The sequence below is a fragment of the Elephas maximus genome, chromosome 20 (genome assembly GCF_024166365.1).
Source record: "Elephas maximus indicus isolate mEleMax1 chromosome 20, mEleMax1 primary haplotype, whole genome shotgun sequence".
Taxonomy (NCBI): Eukaryota; Metazoa; Chordata; class Mammalia; order Proboscidea; family Elephantidae; genus Elephas; species Elephas maximus.
This window is the reverse complement of record NC_064838.1, coordinates 67,705,494-67,721,145: the sequence shown is the minus strand read 5'-3', so window position 1 is coordinate 67,721,145 and position 15,652 is coordinate 67,705,494. Positions and strand designations below refer to the sequence as shown.

At 43.6% G+C, this 15,652-nt stretch overlaps 1 protein-coding gene across 3 annotated transcripts in view; it reads left to right on the top strand.

Annotated features, from left to right (window-relative positions):
• The window catches only part of CADPS (calcium dependent secretion activator), a 578,687-nt gene that overhangs the window by 265,891 nt on the left and 297,144 nt on the right, over positions 1 to 15,652 (top strand). For all 3 annotated transcript variants that reach the window (XM_049861704.1, XM_049861703.1, XM_049861702.1), the window contains exon 4: positions 5,973 to 6,053. In XM_049861704.1, coding sequence (XP_049717661.1) covers positions 5,973 to 6,053 — 81 coding nt within the window. The remainder of the gene's footprint in view (positions 1 to 5,972; positions 6,054 to 15,652) is intronic.

The following is a 15,652-nucleotide window of genomic DNA, read 5'->3' as shown; positions in this document are numbered from 1 at the left end:
AAGGTCACCTGGCTGGGAAGTGAGTCTCAGGCTTGTGCCCTCCCCCACCACATTCCCAGCTGTGACCCTGTCTAAGCCTCTGTCTGCATTGGCTGAAGAGGCTCAGCCCCGGGGTTGGAGACAGTCTCAAGCTGTGGGACGGGATTGAACTGATGGTTTAGACTATGTACGTAGTCCTGCACTTGGGCGATGCTGAGCTCAGTTTTCTGCTTCCATCACTTTAAAAGTCCGAGGAAATGTTTCCATTCGTTTGGCCGCAGAGTCAGAACAGCCACACCACCTCTGCTTGACCCCTGCTCCCAGGAGGATGGTCTGTCTAATTAGGTAAAAAGCCTCTGTGCACACGTACATTTTTTAACCCTAATGAGCTGTCACAGGGAAGGTTTGCCCTGAGATTGGCTCTTCCCTGAGTGGAGAAGACCAGCATGGCAAACAAAGCCTTGTTTCCATGGAAGCTCACTATCTGGCTTTTCCTTTCCAGCACTTGAAAAGGTAATTACTCCTTTTCACTTTGTATTTTTGGATTTCGTACCGCCGGACTGTCAGGCTCCTCAGCCGAAGATGGGCCTCTCTCATGCCAGGCTATTTAAGGGAACTGGGGCTGCCTTTCATTGTTCATCCTCCCTTCACACCATTCACTGTCAGCGGCAGTGTCCACCCTCGGGTCACTCCTGCTAATTAAAGCCTAACAGAGAGCAAAGGCACTCAACTTCAGAGAAGATGGGAGACACAGAGAAGCCAGGGAGCTCTGCCAAGAGGTGGGAGCCCCTGAGCCTACCCCCTCACTGCACAGACTGTCACACCAAAACCCCACATTCACGCCAGGAAGGGACACTGTCCCACCTGGTACTTCTTATCTGAGCCTTCAACGCCCCATTGTGGCCCTGGTCAGAAGTGCAGCCAGCACCAATGACAGCAGTCACCGTTTCCTGAGGGCTGGAGGTTTTGCCCTCAGCTGCTGACCAACAGGTTGGCAGTTTGAATCCACCCAGTGGTGCAACAGAAGAAGGGCATGGCAATCTACTTCCGTAGGATTAAAAAAAAAAAAAAAAAAAAACCCATTGACGCCGAGTTGATTCCAATTCATAGTGACCCTGTAGGACAGAGTAGAACTGCCCCATAGGGTTTCCATAGGGTTCCAGCCATTGAAAACCCTCTGAGGGCAGTTCTACTCTGAGACACGCGGAGCCGTTGTGAGTGATAATCTACTCAGTGATTGGTTTTTTTTTTTTTTTTGCTGTGTCCCAGGCACCATGCTGAGCACTTCATATCTCGGTTAACGCTCATGACGACCGTAGACAGAATTATTATCCTGATTTGTACGTGAACAGACCTGAAGCACAGGGAGGCTAGGTAACTTGCCCAAGGTCACACAGCGCTAAGTGCCAGAGCCAGGATAAAGATACGCCTACTGTTGTCATTTCTTAAGGAGGGAGCTGGCACTGCTCTAGCTGCCCCAGAAACAATCTGTCATTCGTGCCAGGTGACGGATGGTCTGCATTTCTCTGCCTCCTGATGGTAGCCCTATGCATCAAATGGACTCACGTCTATAAGTAACAAAAGCGAAGATGCTGAGTTAGCTAATTGTCAGGACCAATTAGATAGCAAAAAAAGAAGGCACATAGGGAAGCTAGCATAATGCAAGGCAAACGAGCTCTGGTTTGAGGCAGTGAGACTCAATTTCAAATGGCTCTTTACCAGCAGTGTGAACCGGGGCATGTTTTCAGTCTTCCTGGGACTCAGTTTCCTCATCTGTAAAATGGGGATAATAGTGGTACCTAAAGCCATTGAACATGTGGAATTTCCCTAACTGCTCGGTGGAAGGTTTGCTTTCGGTGGAATATCTCAGTAAAAGACAAAGTCAGATGCAGTTAATTAGGCTTACTTACTCTAGAACTTCTTGAACTCTTGATTATGCTAATGCTGTTATTACTCAGTGCTGAAAAGTTGGTTCCTACTCACAGCAACCCTGTGTACAGCAGAATGAAACACTGCCCGGTCCTGTGCCATCCTCACAGTCATTGCTATGTTTGAGCCCGTTGTTGCAGCCACTGTGTCAGTCTATCTCGTTGAAGATCTTCCTCTTTTTCCCTGACCCACCGCTTTACCAAGCATGATGTCCTTCTCCAGGGACTGATCCCTCCTGATAACATGTACAAAGTATGTGAGATGAAGTCTCACCTTCCTCCCTTCTAAGGAGCGTCCTGGCTGTACTTCTTCCAAGACAGATTTATTCGTTCTTCTGGCAGACCATGGTATATTCAATATTCTTCACCAACGTCATAATTAAAATGCATCAGTTCTTCTTTGGTCTTCCTTATTCGTTGTCCAGCTTTCACATGCATATGAGGCGATTGAAAATACCATGGCTTGGATCAGGCGCACCTTAGTTCTCAAGGTGATATCTTTGCTTTCTAATATTTCAGTGAGGTCCTTTGCAGCAGATCCGCCCAATGCAATATGCCATTTGATTTCTTGACTGCTGCTTCCATGGGCTTTGATTATGCTGATACATATTACAGATTTTCTAGAAGGAAAGCACCTCCTGACCCCAGAACTCTTTTTCCTGGGAAAAGCACGTTAGCATCTGTTTTGGGGGCCATGTTTTCCACGTGGGCCCATCAGCAAGCAGCGAGCCATCGGGGTGCACTGCTGGTCAGCAGGCAGTGTGATTGCTTTTGGAAGGTTCTCTTTACACTTATTTAGAGTAGAGTTTTCCAACTGGCATCCTAAGGGCGTTATGCAGAAACTGAAAATCTAAGTTTAGAGAAGAATTAAGTTGGACAAAATCTGACAAATTTCCTTACTTCATAGCTTCTCAGGCTTCGTATTTCGACACAGCATTTCCCAAATTTATCTGAGCATGGAACCCTTTCTTCTGGAGCATCTAATAAGATTGTTCAGCATAACACCCTTTAGGAAATATTAACTTGAGAATATATGGTCAAATGTTGCAATCCAGTCTTTGTAATCTAGGATATAATTCTGTTCCCCAAAACTGCTGGGGAACCACTTCACACCCACTAGGATGGCTATTGTAAAACAAACAAACAAACCTAAATACAGAAAATAACAAGTGTTGGGGAGGCTGTAGAAAAACCGGAACCTTCATCTAGTGCTGGGGGCCGAGGTGGAACTAAGGCACGGCAGGTAGGGCAGGTAGTGCACCTGCCCTGGGCACACGGTGCCACTGAGCAGTTCCTATTAACCCAGTAGGGCCAGCGGCGTATCTACAGAAAGTGGCGCCTATGGCAAGCACTGAAATTGTTCCCCTGTCCAAACACCTGACACCCCTCTTTTATATTACTTTACCATAATATTGTCTCAAAAATACAGGTCAAGCTCGTTAATCTTTTAATTGACACATTACCGTACTTGAAGAAGGCTGTTGGGCTGTACCAGGTTAATAGAAACTGCTCAGTGGAGCCATGTGCCCAGGGCCAGTGCAACATCCTAGATACACCACTGGCTGGGGGTGGTGTGAAGTGGTGCAGCTGCCATGGAAAACAGTTTGGCAGTTCCTCAAAAAGTTACACATAGAATTAGCACACAAGCCAGTGATTTCCACACCTGGGTATATAAGCAAAAGAATCGAAAGCAGGAACTTAAACAGATATACGTACACGGATGTTTATCGCAGCATTATTCACAATAGCCGAAATGTCGAAAACCACCCAAGTGTCCATCAGCAGATGAATGGATAGACAAAATGTGGTAATACCCATACAACGGGATATTATTCAGCCATAAAGAGAAATGAAGTCCTGATACATGACATAGATGAACTGTGAAAACATGAAGTCCTACAAAAAAGGACAAATATTGTATGATCACTCTTACATGAAACATCTAGAATGGGCAAATGTACAGAGACAGGAAGTAGATGGGTGGTTACCAGGGGCTGGGGGCCACGGAGAGCAGGGAGTCAGTGCTCATCGGGCACAGAGTTTCTGTTGGCGTGAGGAAAAAGTTGTGGGAACAAGTAGTATAGGGGTGGTTACACAACCTTGTGAATGTAATTAACACCACTGAAATGTATACGTAACATGGTTAAAATGGCAACTTTTATGTTACATATATTTTACCACAGTTAAAATTAAAAAATAAACTGTCAAAAGGAGGAGAGAAAGCAATGCTGACTCCAGAACTGAATACTGTGGCCAAAGGGCACGGCACACAGAAAACAGGGATATTTCTGTGCTTTAGAAAACATAAACCAAAGGAGACTAATCGCGATACTTCAAAAGCATGGCCATAAGTTTTCTAGTTGTTATTGTTTATATCGTACTAGAAAGAATTTATTTTCTATACCTTTTCATAGTACAGCTAAGATCCTTTTTTTTTTTTTTTTGAAGCAGAGGGCTGGTTTGTGTATCATTTGCACATTTTTGAATAAAAATATCTTTTAGGAGAAAGGGACTTAGAAAACCCACGTATTTATGAAGCTACTTTTTTATTGTGAGGTAACATGTGTTAAAAAGAGGAATTAAGCCCAACCTATTTGAGTGCCACAATTCCCTACATATTAAATATTTCTGTGAACAAAATAAATGGTAAATTACTGAAAGATAGCAGACTCAATTACAGTTTAAAGGCTAATGCTAAGCTTGCTTGGAAATGAGAGAATCTTCACTCCCAGAGCAGGGCTCCTCAAACTACAGCCCACCACCTGTTTTTGCAAATAAAGTTTTACTGGAACACAGCCATGCTCACTCATTTATAATTGTCTATGGCTGATTTCACACTACAGTGAAAGAGCTGAGTCATTGCAACAGAGACTTTATGGCCCACAAAGCCTAAAATATTTATTGTCTGATTCTTTATAGAAGCAGTCATCAATCCCCGTCACAGGTTCATAAAAAGTTAGAGTTGAAAGGGAAGAAGGTTACATAACCAACTCCATCATTCCGCAGATGGGAAAACTGAAACCAAAGAAGTTAGCGTATTGTCCAAGCTATTGACCCTCATATCCTAATAGCTCTAACCATAAAGGAAGACAGGGATAGATTTCAGCGTAGGTATCAACACCAAGTACGCAGTAGTGGCTCTCTGGGGTGCTGGTTGAGAAAGTCTCTAAGTTCAATGAGAAGGAATGAAATGATTAAGAGATCTTCCATGAGCTAGGGGTGGGAGAGGAGCAGAATATGTGCCATGTGTGTGCCATGGAAGGAGCCCTGGTGCCACAATGGCTAAAGCACTCAGCTGCTAACCAAAAGGCCGGTGGTTCGAACTCACCAGCCACTCTGTGGGAGAATGATATGGCAGTCTGCTTCCGTAAAGATTATAGCTTTGGAAACCCTATGGGGCTATTCCACTCAATCCTATAGGGTTGCTGAGTTGGAATTGACTCAATGGCAGTGGCGTATATGTGCCATGGAGTCCCTGGGTGGTATAAACGGTTAGAACACTTATCCACTAGCTGAAATGTTGGAGGTTCGAGTCCGTCCAGGGGCACCTAGGAAGAAAGCCCTGATGATCTACTGAAAAATCAGCCACTGAAAACCCTGTGGAGCACACTTCTGCTCTGACACACAAGGGGCCACCCTGAGTCGGAGTTGGCTTGACAGGGACTGGCTTTTTATGTGCTGTGACTGTGTGCTATGTCTGCTCCATACATTTCTGATAGTTGTATTGCCGTCTCCTTCCTTGTATGCCTGGCCTGTAAGCACTTTTTCCATTGGACCAAAACAGAAGCACTGCTTCCTAGCAGTTCAGAAATGAGTGATGATTGTTGTATAAGGTCATTTAAGTGTCTCTCCTAGCAACTGCCCACCACATCATGCTAGCCTAAGAGAATTTTACTTGTATTTCACACAAATTGGCTTTGTTTGTTACAACCATCATAACTTTTAGAGAAGGTAAAATATGTCTAAGGCAGCACATGTCTGAATGTGAGCTGAAAATGGAAGGTCATGAGTTTATGGCCTGTTTTGACCCAAACTGAAAGTTCCCATGTTTGTGTTTTCATGCAGCTGGATAATCCAGATGAGCAAGCAGCACAGATCAGACGGGAGTTGGATGGACGTCTCCAAATGGCAGACCAAATAGCCAGGGTAAGGAAACTCCGGGGCACTTGCTGAGGGACCAGGCAGAAGTCCTCCACAGGAAGCACACTGATTATTAAGGGCCTTCTGAAGATAAAATTTTAAGTGCTTGGCTACTAACTGAAAGGCTGGCAGCTCAAATCCACCTGGAGGTGACTCAGAAGAAAGATCTGCTTCCGGAAGATCACAGCCATTGACAATCCTATGGAGCACTGTTCCACTCTGGCACGCATTCTGGTCACCATGAGTCAGGGCTGAATCGACAGTAATTGGTTTGGTGTTTTAGTCGGACAATAAAATTAAGAAGCACAGAGGAGGGCAGATGAGGACAAGCTCCCTGATGGGGCTCTCAGCCCTCTTCCCTCCCTTCAAGCTCTCCCAGAGATAACTGGTCATTTCCTGTGCTCCAGACAACACCCAAACTCTCGCCTCCACCTCTCTTCTCGTCTCCAGGCTCCTGTTTAGAACTGCCTATTGAACATCTCCACTTAGATGTTCCCCTGGCTTTTCAAATTGAATGTGTTCAAAGTCTGTCTCCTTACCCTCCCCTCCCACCACACACACATACCTACATTTACTCTTCTCCTCGTATTCTCTATCCAATTACTGCAGAGCACTCTCAGTTTCTCCTTCCTTCCCACAACACTCCACACTCAACCAGCCTCCCAGTGTCCTGATGCTGCCTCCATCTCATTCCTGCTCTCAGGCACCACAGCTTTAAATGAGATCCTCTTGTTCTAAGCCTGGAAATCTTGCAATAGCCTCATAATGGGATTCCTGGCCCTGATCTCTCCTGCTCCTGTCCATCCCTAGCATTACTGCCATTCTAAAACCCATATATGAACATTTCAAAATCCAGGCTCAAAAACCTTCAGTAGATCCCCCCCATCATCCCCAGGGGGAAAAAAAATCTAACGTCTTTAGAATGGTATTCAAAGCTCTGAATCAAGGAACCACATCCTTCCTTATCGACCTCACCCCCCCACAACTTTCCCACCAGAACTCCCCAGTCCAGCTACCTAGACCTCTCCTCTGAGTATACCAGTCCTTTGCAACCTCTGTGTCTTTGTACCCACTGGTCTCTCAACCCAGTGAAATGGACTTTCTTTTCTCCTTCACTTGGCAAACTCTTCAACTCAGCCTTTAATACCTGACTTACAACACCTTCTCTAAGTGGTTAGCTCATCTTGCCTCACACAGACCTTTATTATTGATTGCACTTAATTGAATGGTGATTGCTTCTGTATCTGAGTCTCGCGGTAGATATGGCTTCTCTAGGGATGGAATTATGTTGTACTTTTTTTTTTTTTATTGTGGACTATAGCTGTGTTATCTATTATTACTGTTGCTGCTGTTTGTGTTATTGTTATTACTAGTAACAATGCTGGCAGTATTTACTGAGTGCTGACTCTGCCAAGCATGCTAAATGTTTCACATGCACCGTCTCACTCAATCCTCAGAACAGCCCAATAAGGAAATTTTAGTTACTACTCTTGCTTTGAGTCGGAATCAACTCAACGACAGTGTTTTTTTTTTTTCACTCTTGCTTTTGAGACAGGGAAATCCAGACTGAGCATGATAGCTGCTAGTTAAGAGGATTACTGGACCCTCAACTCAGGTCTCTCTAAATAGCAGTCTGGAACTAGGGTGAGGCACTCACCTTGGGTGAAAAATTTAAGGAAGTGCCAAAAAACTTAGTAATCAAGATAAATTATACCTTATTGTAATATTTTTTTTAAATCATAATTAATGCAAAAAAAGTCCATGATGATCAAAATTTTAAATGAAGACAAGATCCTACTGGTTCAAATTGTAGTCACAGGTCATGTAAGAATTTGAGGGGAGGGGGCTGGAGGGTGGCAGGGAGGATGGCAAGGAGGATAGCTTAGCACTCAGCCTTCTCTTTCTGGAGAGAAGAGTCTCAGGACTTGGACACACGGAAAGGAATCCTACAGGAAGTGAAACCAAAGAGAGATTCAGAGAAACATGAAAATTCCTCTGTTTGTGCTCAAGCAGTTTTATTGAAATGTTGTGTTTCTTGTTTTTGGACACCTTCAAAGATTTTGGTCAAGTCTGCCTGGTGGCTAAAAATAGTATGCATTTGGGGATTTGTCTGAAGGTACTGTGAAAGGCTCTTATGTTCTCAAATACTGCTAAATGTGGGAGCAAACATCAATAAGGCTTTGGAATTTGCTTTGCCTGCAAACTCACTTTGTCCTCTGAGAAGATAATCCAGAACGGAGGTCATTTGGTCCATTGCCCTGTCTTTAGGCAGCCTGTACATCCCCAACTAGTAAGTATTCGTCCCCATTTAAATGAAACCACACTTGTGCCCTTCAAAAGCAAGCTCATGACACCTTCATTTTAGTTGTTTAGTTCATTTGACGCTTAGCGTGATAATTTAAGAAACTAGCATTAGAAGAGAGAGATAAGCATTAGGCTAACTTTAATTTTTAAAAAGACCATAGATGAACAACTGCTATACAGTAAGCCAAGATGCTCATTTCTGAACAGTAAATCAAAGAATTCTCTACCCCAGCCTACACCATTAAATATTCTCATATCAAGTAGGGTGTTATTAACAACTTAGAACTAAGTTTTCTTGGTCAAAGAAATAGGCAGGTGAAGTGAAACTTGGTTATTATTCACAGAGAATGGAGAATACTTTCAAAACATATGGAAGGCCCCCAAATATTCAGGGTTTTGTGGATTTCTACGAGATATTTGTCCAGTACCATCTCCTTTTCTTCTCCTCTCCTGCAGTCTTCCTCCAGTCCTCCTTTCATGTCAGTGGCCCCCTTCCCATAATAAGTTGGTCTCAGAGTAAGCTATTCACCCAAGCTGAACCAATCACAGTTCCCCAGCCTGCCCTGGCCACAAGTGATTGGTCAAAGAATAGACACCTGATGTAAATTAGGCCAATGAATCCCTTCCCTGGAATATGTGGGCTGGGGAATCAGCAGAACTACATCTTTCCAGTGGTAGAAAGTTCATCTTCAGGCATTCTTCCATGTAGGAAAAAGAAGATGAAAGAATAAAGCCAACACAGAGAGAAACAGAGAATACACTGAGAGTCCTCAGCATGTTTAAGTCACTGTTGTTGTTGTTGTTGTTGTTAGGTGCTGTCCAGTCGATTCCAACTCATAGCAACCCTACACACAACAGAATGAAGCACTGCGCAGTCCTGTACCATCCTCACAATCCTTGTTATGCTTGAGCCCATTGTTGCAGCCCCTGTGTCCATCCACCTTATTGAGGGCCTTCCTCTTTTTCACTGACCCTTTACTTTACCAAGCACGATGTCCTCCTCCAGGAAATTATCCTTCCTGATAATGTGTCCAAAGTACACAAGATGAAATCTCACCATCCTTGCTTCTAAGGAGCATTCTAGCTGTACTTCTTCCAAGACAGATTTGTTAGTTCTTTTGGCAGCCCGTGGTATATTAAATATTCTTCGTCAATACCACAATTGAAAGGCATCAATTCTTTTTCAGTGTTCCTTATTCATTGTTCAGCTTTCACACATATATGAGGTGATTGAAAACACCATGGCTTGGGTCAGGTATACCTTAGTCTTTGTCTTAGTCATCTAGTGCTGCTATAACAGAAATACTACAAGTGGATGGCTTTAACAAAGAGAAACTTATTCTCTCACTGTCTAGTAGGCTACAAATCCAAATTCAGGGCATCAGCTCCAGGGAAAGGCCTCCTCTTGCTGTTGACTCTGGAGGAAAGTCCTTGTCATCAGTCTTCCCTTGGTCTGGGAGCATCTCAGTGCAGGAACCTCACATCCAAAGGATGTGTTCTGCTCCCAGCACTGCTTTCTTGGTAGTATGAGGTCCCCATGTCTCTCTACTCGCTTATCTCTTTTATATCTCAAAAGAGATTGGCTTAAGACACTACCTAATCTTGTAGACCTCATCAATATAACTGTCACTAATCCATCTCATTATATCGTAGTGATAGGATTTACAACAGGGAAATCACATCAGAAAATAAAATGGTAGACAATCATATGATTATACAAGGGAATCATGACCTAGCCAAGTTGACAGATATTTTGGGGGAACACAGTTCAATCCATGACAGTCTTCAAGGTGACATCTTTGCTTTTCAACACTTCAAAGAGGTCGTTTGCAGCAGATTTGACCAATGCAATGTGTCTTTTGATTTCTTGACTGCTGCTTTCATGAGTGTTCATTGTGGATCCAAGTAAAACTGAATCCTCGACAACTTCAATCTTTTCTCCATTTATCATGATATGGCTTATTGTCCAGGTGTGAGGATTTTTTTTTTTTTTCCTTATGTTGAGGTGTAATCCATACTGAAGGCTGTGGTCTTTGATCTTCATCAGTAAGTGCCCCAAGTACTCTTCATTTTCAGCAAGCAAGGCTGTGTCATCTGCATAATGCACGTTGTTAATGAGTCTTCCTCCAATCCTGATGCACCGTTCTTCTTCATATAGTCAAGTTTCTTAGATTATTTACTCAACATACAGATGGAATGGGTATGGTGAAATCAGATACAACCCTGACACACACCTTTCCTGACTTTAAACCACACAGTATCCTCTTGTTCTGTCTGAACGACTGCCTCTTAGTCTACGTAAATGTTCCTCATCAGCACAATTAAGTGTTCTGGAATTCCCTTCTTTACAATGTTATCCATAATTTGTTATGATCCACACAGTCAAATGCCTTTGCGTAGTCAGTAAAACACAGGTAAACATCTTTCTGGTATTCTCTGCTTTCAGCCAGGATCCATCTGACATCAGCAATGATATCCCTCGTTCCACATCCTCTTCTGAATCTGGACTGAATTTCTGGCAGTTTCCTGTTGATATACTGCTGCAGCCACTTTTGAATGATCTTCAGCAAAATTTTATTTGCCTGTAATATTAATGATATTGTTTGATAACTTCTGCATTCAATTGGATCATCTTTCTTGGGAATAGGCATAAATATGGATCTCTTCCAGTCAGTTGGCCAGGTAGCTGTCTTCCAAATCTCTTGGCATAGACGAGTGAACACTTCTAGTGTTGCATCCATTTGTTGAAACATCTCAACTGGTATTCCGTCAACTCCTGGGGCCTTGTTTTTTGCCATTCCCTTCAGTGAAGCTTGGATTTCTTCCTTCGATACCATCGGTTCCTGATCATATGCCATCTCCTGAAATGGTTGAGTATCAACCAATTCTTTTTGGCATAACGACTCTGTGTATTCCTTCCATCTTCTTTGTATACTTTCTGCGTCATTTAATATTTTCCCCATAGAATCCTTCAGTATTGCAACTTGAGGCTTGAATTTTTCTTTAGTTCTTTCGGCTTGAGAAATGCTGAATATGTTCTTCCCCTTTGGTTTTCTATCTCCAGGTCTTTGCACATGTCATTATAATACTTTAATTTGTCTTCTCAAGCCACCCTTTGAAATAGTCTGTTAAGCTCTTTTACTTCATCATTTCTTCTCTTGCCTTAGCTACTTGACATTCAAAAGCAAGTTCCAGGGTCTCTGCTGACATGCATTTTGGTCTTTTCTTTCTTTCCTGTTTTTCTAATAATCTCTTACTTTCTTCATGTATTATGTCCTTGATATCATTCCACAACTCATCTGGCCTTCAGTCATTAGTGTTCAACGCATCAAATCTATTCTTGAGATGATTTCTAAAGTTAGGTGGGACATACTCAAGGTTGTGCTTTGGCTCTCATGAACTTGCTCTAATTTTCTTCAGTTTTAGCTTGAACTTGCATATGAGCAATTGATGGTCTATTCCGCAGTCTGACCTGGTCTTGTTCAGACTGAAGATATTGAGCTTTTCCATCATTTCTTTGCACAGATATAGTCAATTTGATTCCTGTGTATTCCATCTGGTGAGGTCCATGTGTATCGTCACTGTTTATGTTCATGAAAAAAGGTACTTGCAACGAAGAAGTCATTGGTCTTGCAAAATTCTATCATCCGATCTCCAGCATCATTTCTATCACTGAGGCCGTATTTTCCAACTACCAATCCTTCTTTGTTTCCAACTTTTACATTCCAATCATGAGTAATTATCAGTGCATCCTGAGTGCATGTGCAGTCAATTTCGGACTGCTGAAGTTGGTAAAAATCTTCAATTTCTTCATCTTTGGTCTTAGTGCTTGGTACATAAATTTGAATAATAATCGTATTCACTGGTCTCCCTTTTAGGCATATGGATATTGTCCTACCACTGACAGCATTGTACTTCAGGATAGACGTTGAAACGTTCTTTTTGGCAATAAATGCAACTCCATTCCTCTTCAAGTTGTCATTCCCAGCATAGTAGACCCTGGTTCCAGTTAATTTTTGAGTCTCAATCCTGTAGCTGCTTTTCCTTCAGTTTAGTTGGATTCAAAGAAAAGTAAATTCTCCCTTTGCCTAAACCAGCCTGATTAATACTGAGGAAGATCAGGAAATATTCACTAAAAATCTAATACCAAGATCTGAGATATTGACTAGCTCATAAAGAGATATTGAAACAGCATCTCTGCTTATCTTCTTTTAGCATGCCCTGATTTTTCTATTTCCAGCATCGCAGTGAATTTTAGTCAGGGTGTGCAATTCAACCCATATGGCTGAACGTCAGCTCCTGTGAATATCATAACCAGAAATTCCTGGATATAGCTGTCGGCCATCATACATAATTCACTCTCTCTCTGAATTAAAAGATTGGTAGAGCACTTCAGATTTCAAGTAACAGGCAGCAACCCTGGGAAGCTTATGTAGAAGAGGGGGTTGATTCTAGGGACCAAGGAGAATCTCAGAGCCCATGGGCAAAGTACAGCCAGAACCCAGGGAAGATCCAGAACCAGGGACTACAAGGGGTCAGAGCTTTCTCTCCATCTTACAACTCTGTGTGTCCCATTCATTATTCTTTCTTTCTCTGGAAATCAGTTTTATTTTCTTCACTCGTGGGAAACACGGCTGCCCTGCAGCTCTGCATGTTTTTGATGTGGCCAAACAGGTCGTGCAGCCAGTCAGCCTCCTCGCCTCTTTGTCTCTCTCTCTCTCTCACCTCTCCCCTTTGTTCACTTACCAGGCACCATCAAGTCAACTCCAATTCATGCCAAGTCCAACTCGTATGTCGGAGCAGAACTGTGCTCCACAGGGTGTTCAACAGCTCATTTTTTAACAGTAGGTTGCCAAGCCTTTCTTCCTAAGCACCTATGGGTGGACTTGAACCACCAACTTTTTGGTTAGCAGCCACGTGCATTAACCATTTGACCACCCAGGGATTCCCTTTTTCTCCCTACCCTCTTCAAATTTACAATTCTAAGAGTCAGGTTTCTGATTGGTCAAACTTGGTTCAAGAGCCAACCGTTGGTGCAAATAACCAGCCCCCTGTGGAAAGGGAGTGAGGCGGTCTCGTTGAGCACATGGATGGCGAAGACGTATCACTGAGGGTAAGGATGGTGCCTAAGAGGTAGGGCTGTTGAGTGGGGTGGTAGGTATAAATTAGAAGACATGGCAAGATACATTCAGTACTAACAACTAGCACATTTACTGTGTGCCGAACACTCTTCCAAGAATTTTGTACTTAATAACCCCTCTAACCCTCTAACCTTCCAACAACCTCATGGGAAAGTGCTATCGTGATCCCCATTTCGTAGATGAGGAGACTGAAGCAGACAATAGAGGACTTGGCCAATATCACTCCAGGACCAGAATCTACACTCTCAACCAGGAAGCACACTAACATTACAGTAAAAAAACAGTACGCCTTCCCAAATACAGGCCTTCATTTTCACCATCACCCCAGTCTAGAGATCCAGCATGCCCTCCACCCAGTCCTTTACCTTGCCTTAGCCACACTGTAACCACGCTGACCTCTCTCTCTGCTCATCAGTCCTTTATTAACTGTCAGGCACTGGCTGAGCAATTGCACATAAACTCTTATTTAGACCTGTGACTCATGATCCTGTGGGTTACACTAATTCTCTTCAGTGTGGACACAGCAAAGAGCTTAGGTGACGTGGCCAAGTTCACTCAGCCAGTAAGTAGAAAGCTGAACTGAAACCCTGGTCCTCTGATTCCAACCGTCATGCTCTTCTTTTGAGTAATCAGACGAGAGGCAAGAAGACACACAAGAACACGACCACCTCTCTCTCCACCTTCTTGTCTCCATTTTGGTTGCCCCTTCAGGAAATTGCTTTCTCTCTTCCACTCAGATTTCCTGTGCATTCCCTTCTGTTTATCCAGAAGTCCAAATAAAGCAGCAGCTTTAGGCACAACTGGCTTCTGGAATTCAGAATCCTGTCTATGGATTCCTTCCTCGGGATCTGGAAAAAGAGGTTGTAGGGACCCTGGGTGTTCCACAAGCAGCATTCTCATCATCACATGCTTCCCCTGAAAGGCATACTTCTGTCCTCTCTTCCTCAGAGAGAAGGAAGGCAAGAGCAAGGCGGCTTTGCCCTACCCGCAACCCCACACTGAGATCTATCAGTTCCATCACACCAACGTCCCAGGAGTCAACAGAGAGAAGCGGCTGCAGGAGCCCTCACTGTGGATATCAGACGTGCTGCCTTGAAAGTTCCCAGGAGAGATCTAAATGCATTTTTTTTAATCTGGTAGAAAAGACTTCCTAATCCCTGTTCAAACATTTCCCCAAATCCTCTCATGTTGATATTAAAGTGTCCCCAAACTTCATCCAGGAATTAAGTCTAAGTTATTTAAACTGTGTGATCAGAAGTTGACATTGGATCTTAAACAGGCAGATTGTGGCATTAGTGCTGCTCTGATATTTGCCAGTTCTTTTGGCCACATTTTGGGGTAAAATTCCAAGATTCTTCAGCTAATTACATAAGACAAAGAATCCTGCTTTTGTAGTATTGGTGGCAGAGGTGTGGGAGTAAGAAGCCATTGGTTTTTCAAGCTATAATTTAGATGTGCAGTCATGTAACCCCCAATTTTATGCAGCACAAAATTACCATCTCATACCATGGTGCTGTTGAAATAAGAATATACCCCCAGGAAAGCAACAGTATCTGGATGTTTCCCTGATGGAAAAGCTCTGCTCTGCACATTGCCAAAACTCAGATAGAAATGGAATTTTCTCTTACAGAGAATGGTGCTAACCCCTGGATTACAAATGAATTGTGCTATGTCTGCATCCACCCAGGGCTGTGAAGGAGCGCGGGGTCCGGGCACGCAGCAGGAGTTTAGTTCATCACCCAGTGCTGTGAAGGAGCGCGGGGTCCGGGCACGCAGCAGGAGTTTAGTTCATCACCCAGTGCTGTGAAGGAGCGCGGGGTCCGGGCACGCAGCAGGAGTTTAGTTCACCACCCAGTGCTGTGAAGGAGCGCGGGGTCCGGGCACGCAGCAGGAGTTTAGTTCATCACCCAGTGCTGTGAAGGAGCGCGGGGTCCGGGCACGCAGCAGGAGTTTAGTTCATCACCCAGTGCTGTGAAGGAGTGCGGGGTCCGGGCACGCAGCAGGAGTTTAGTTCAGTTTGTTGCCTGAAAGAACATGCATAAGAAGCATCTCCATGACTTTGGCCTTTGCCAGATAGTAAAAACCCAGGGGAGCTTGAGATCAGGAAAAATCTCAATGCCAGTGAGGTTCTGTGAAGCTCATTCAGGTGAAGAAAGGTCC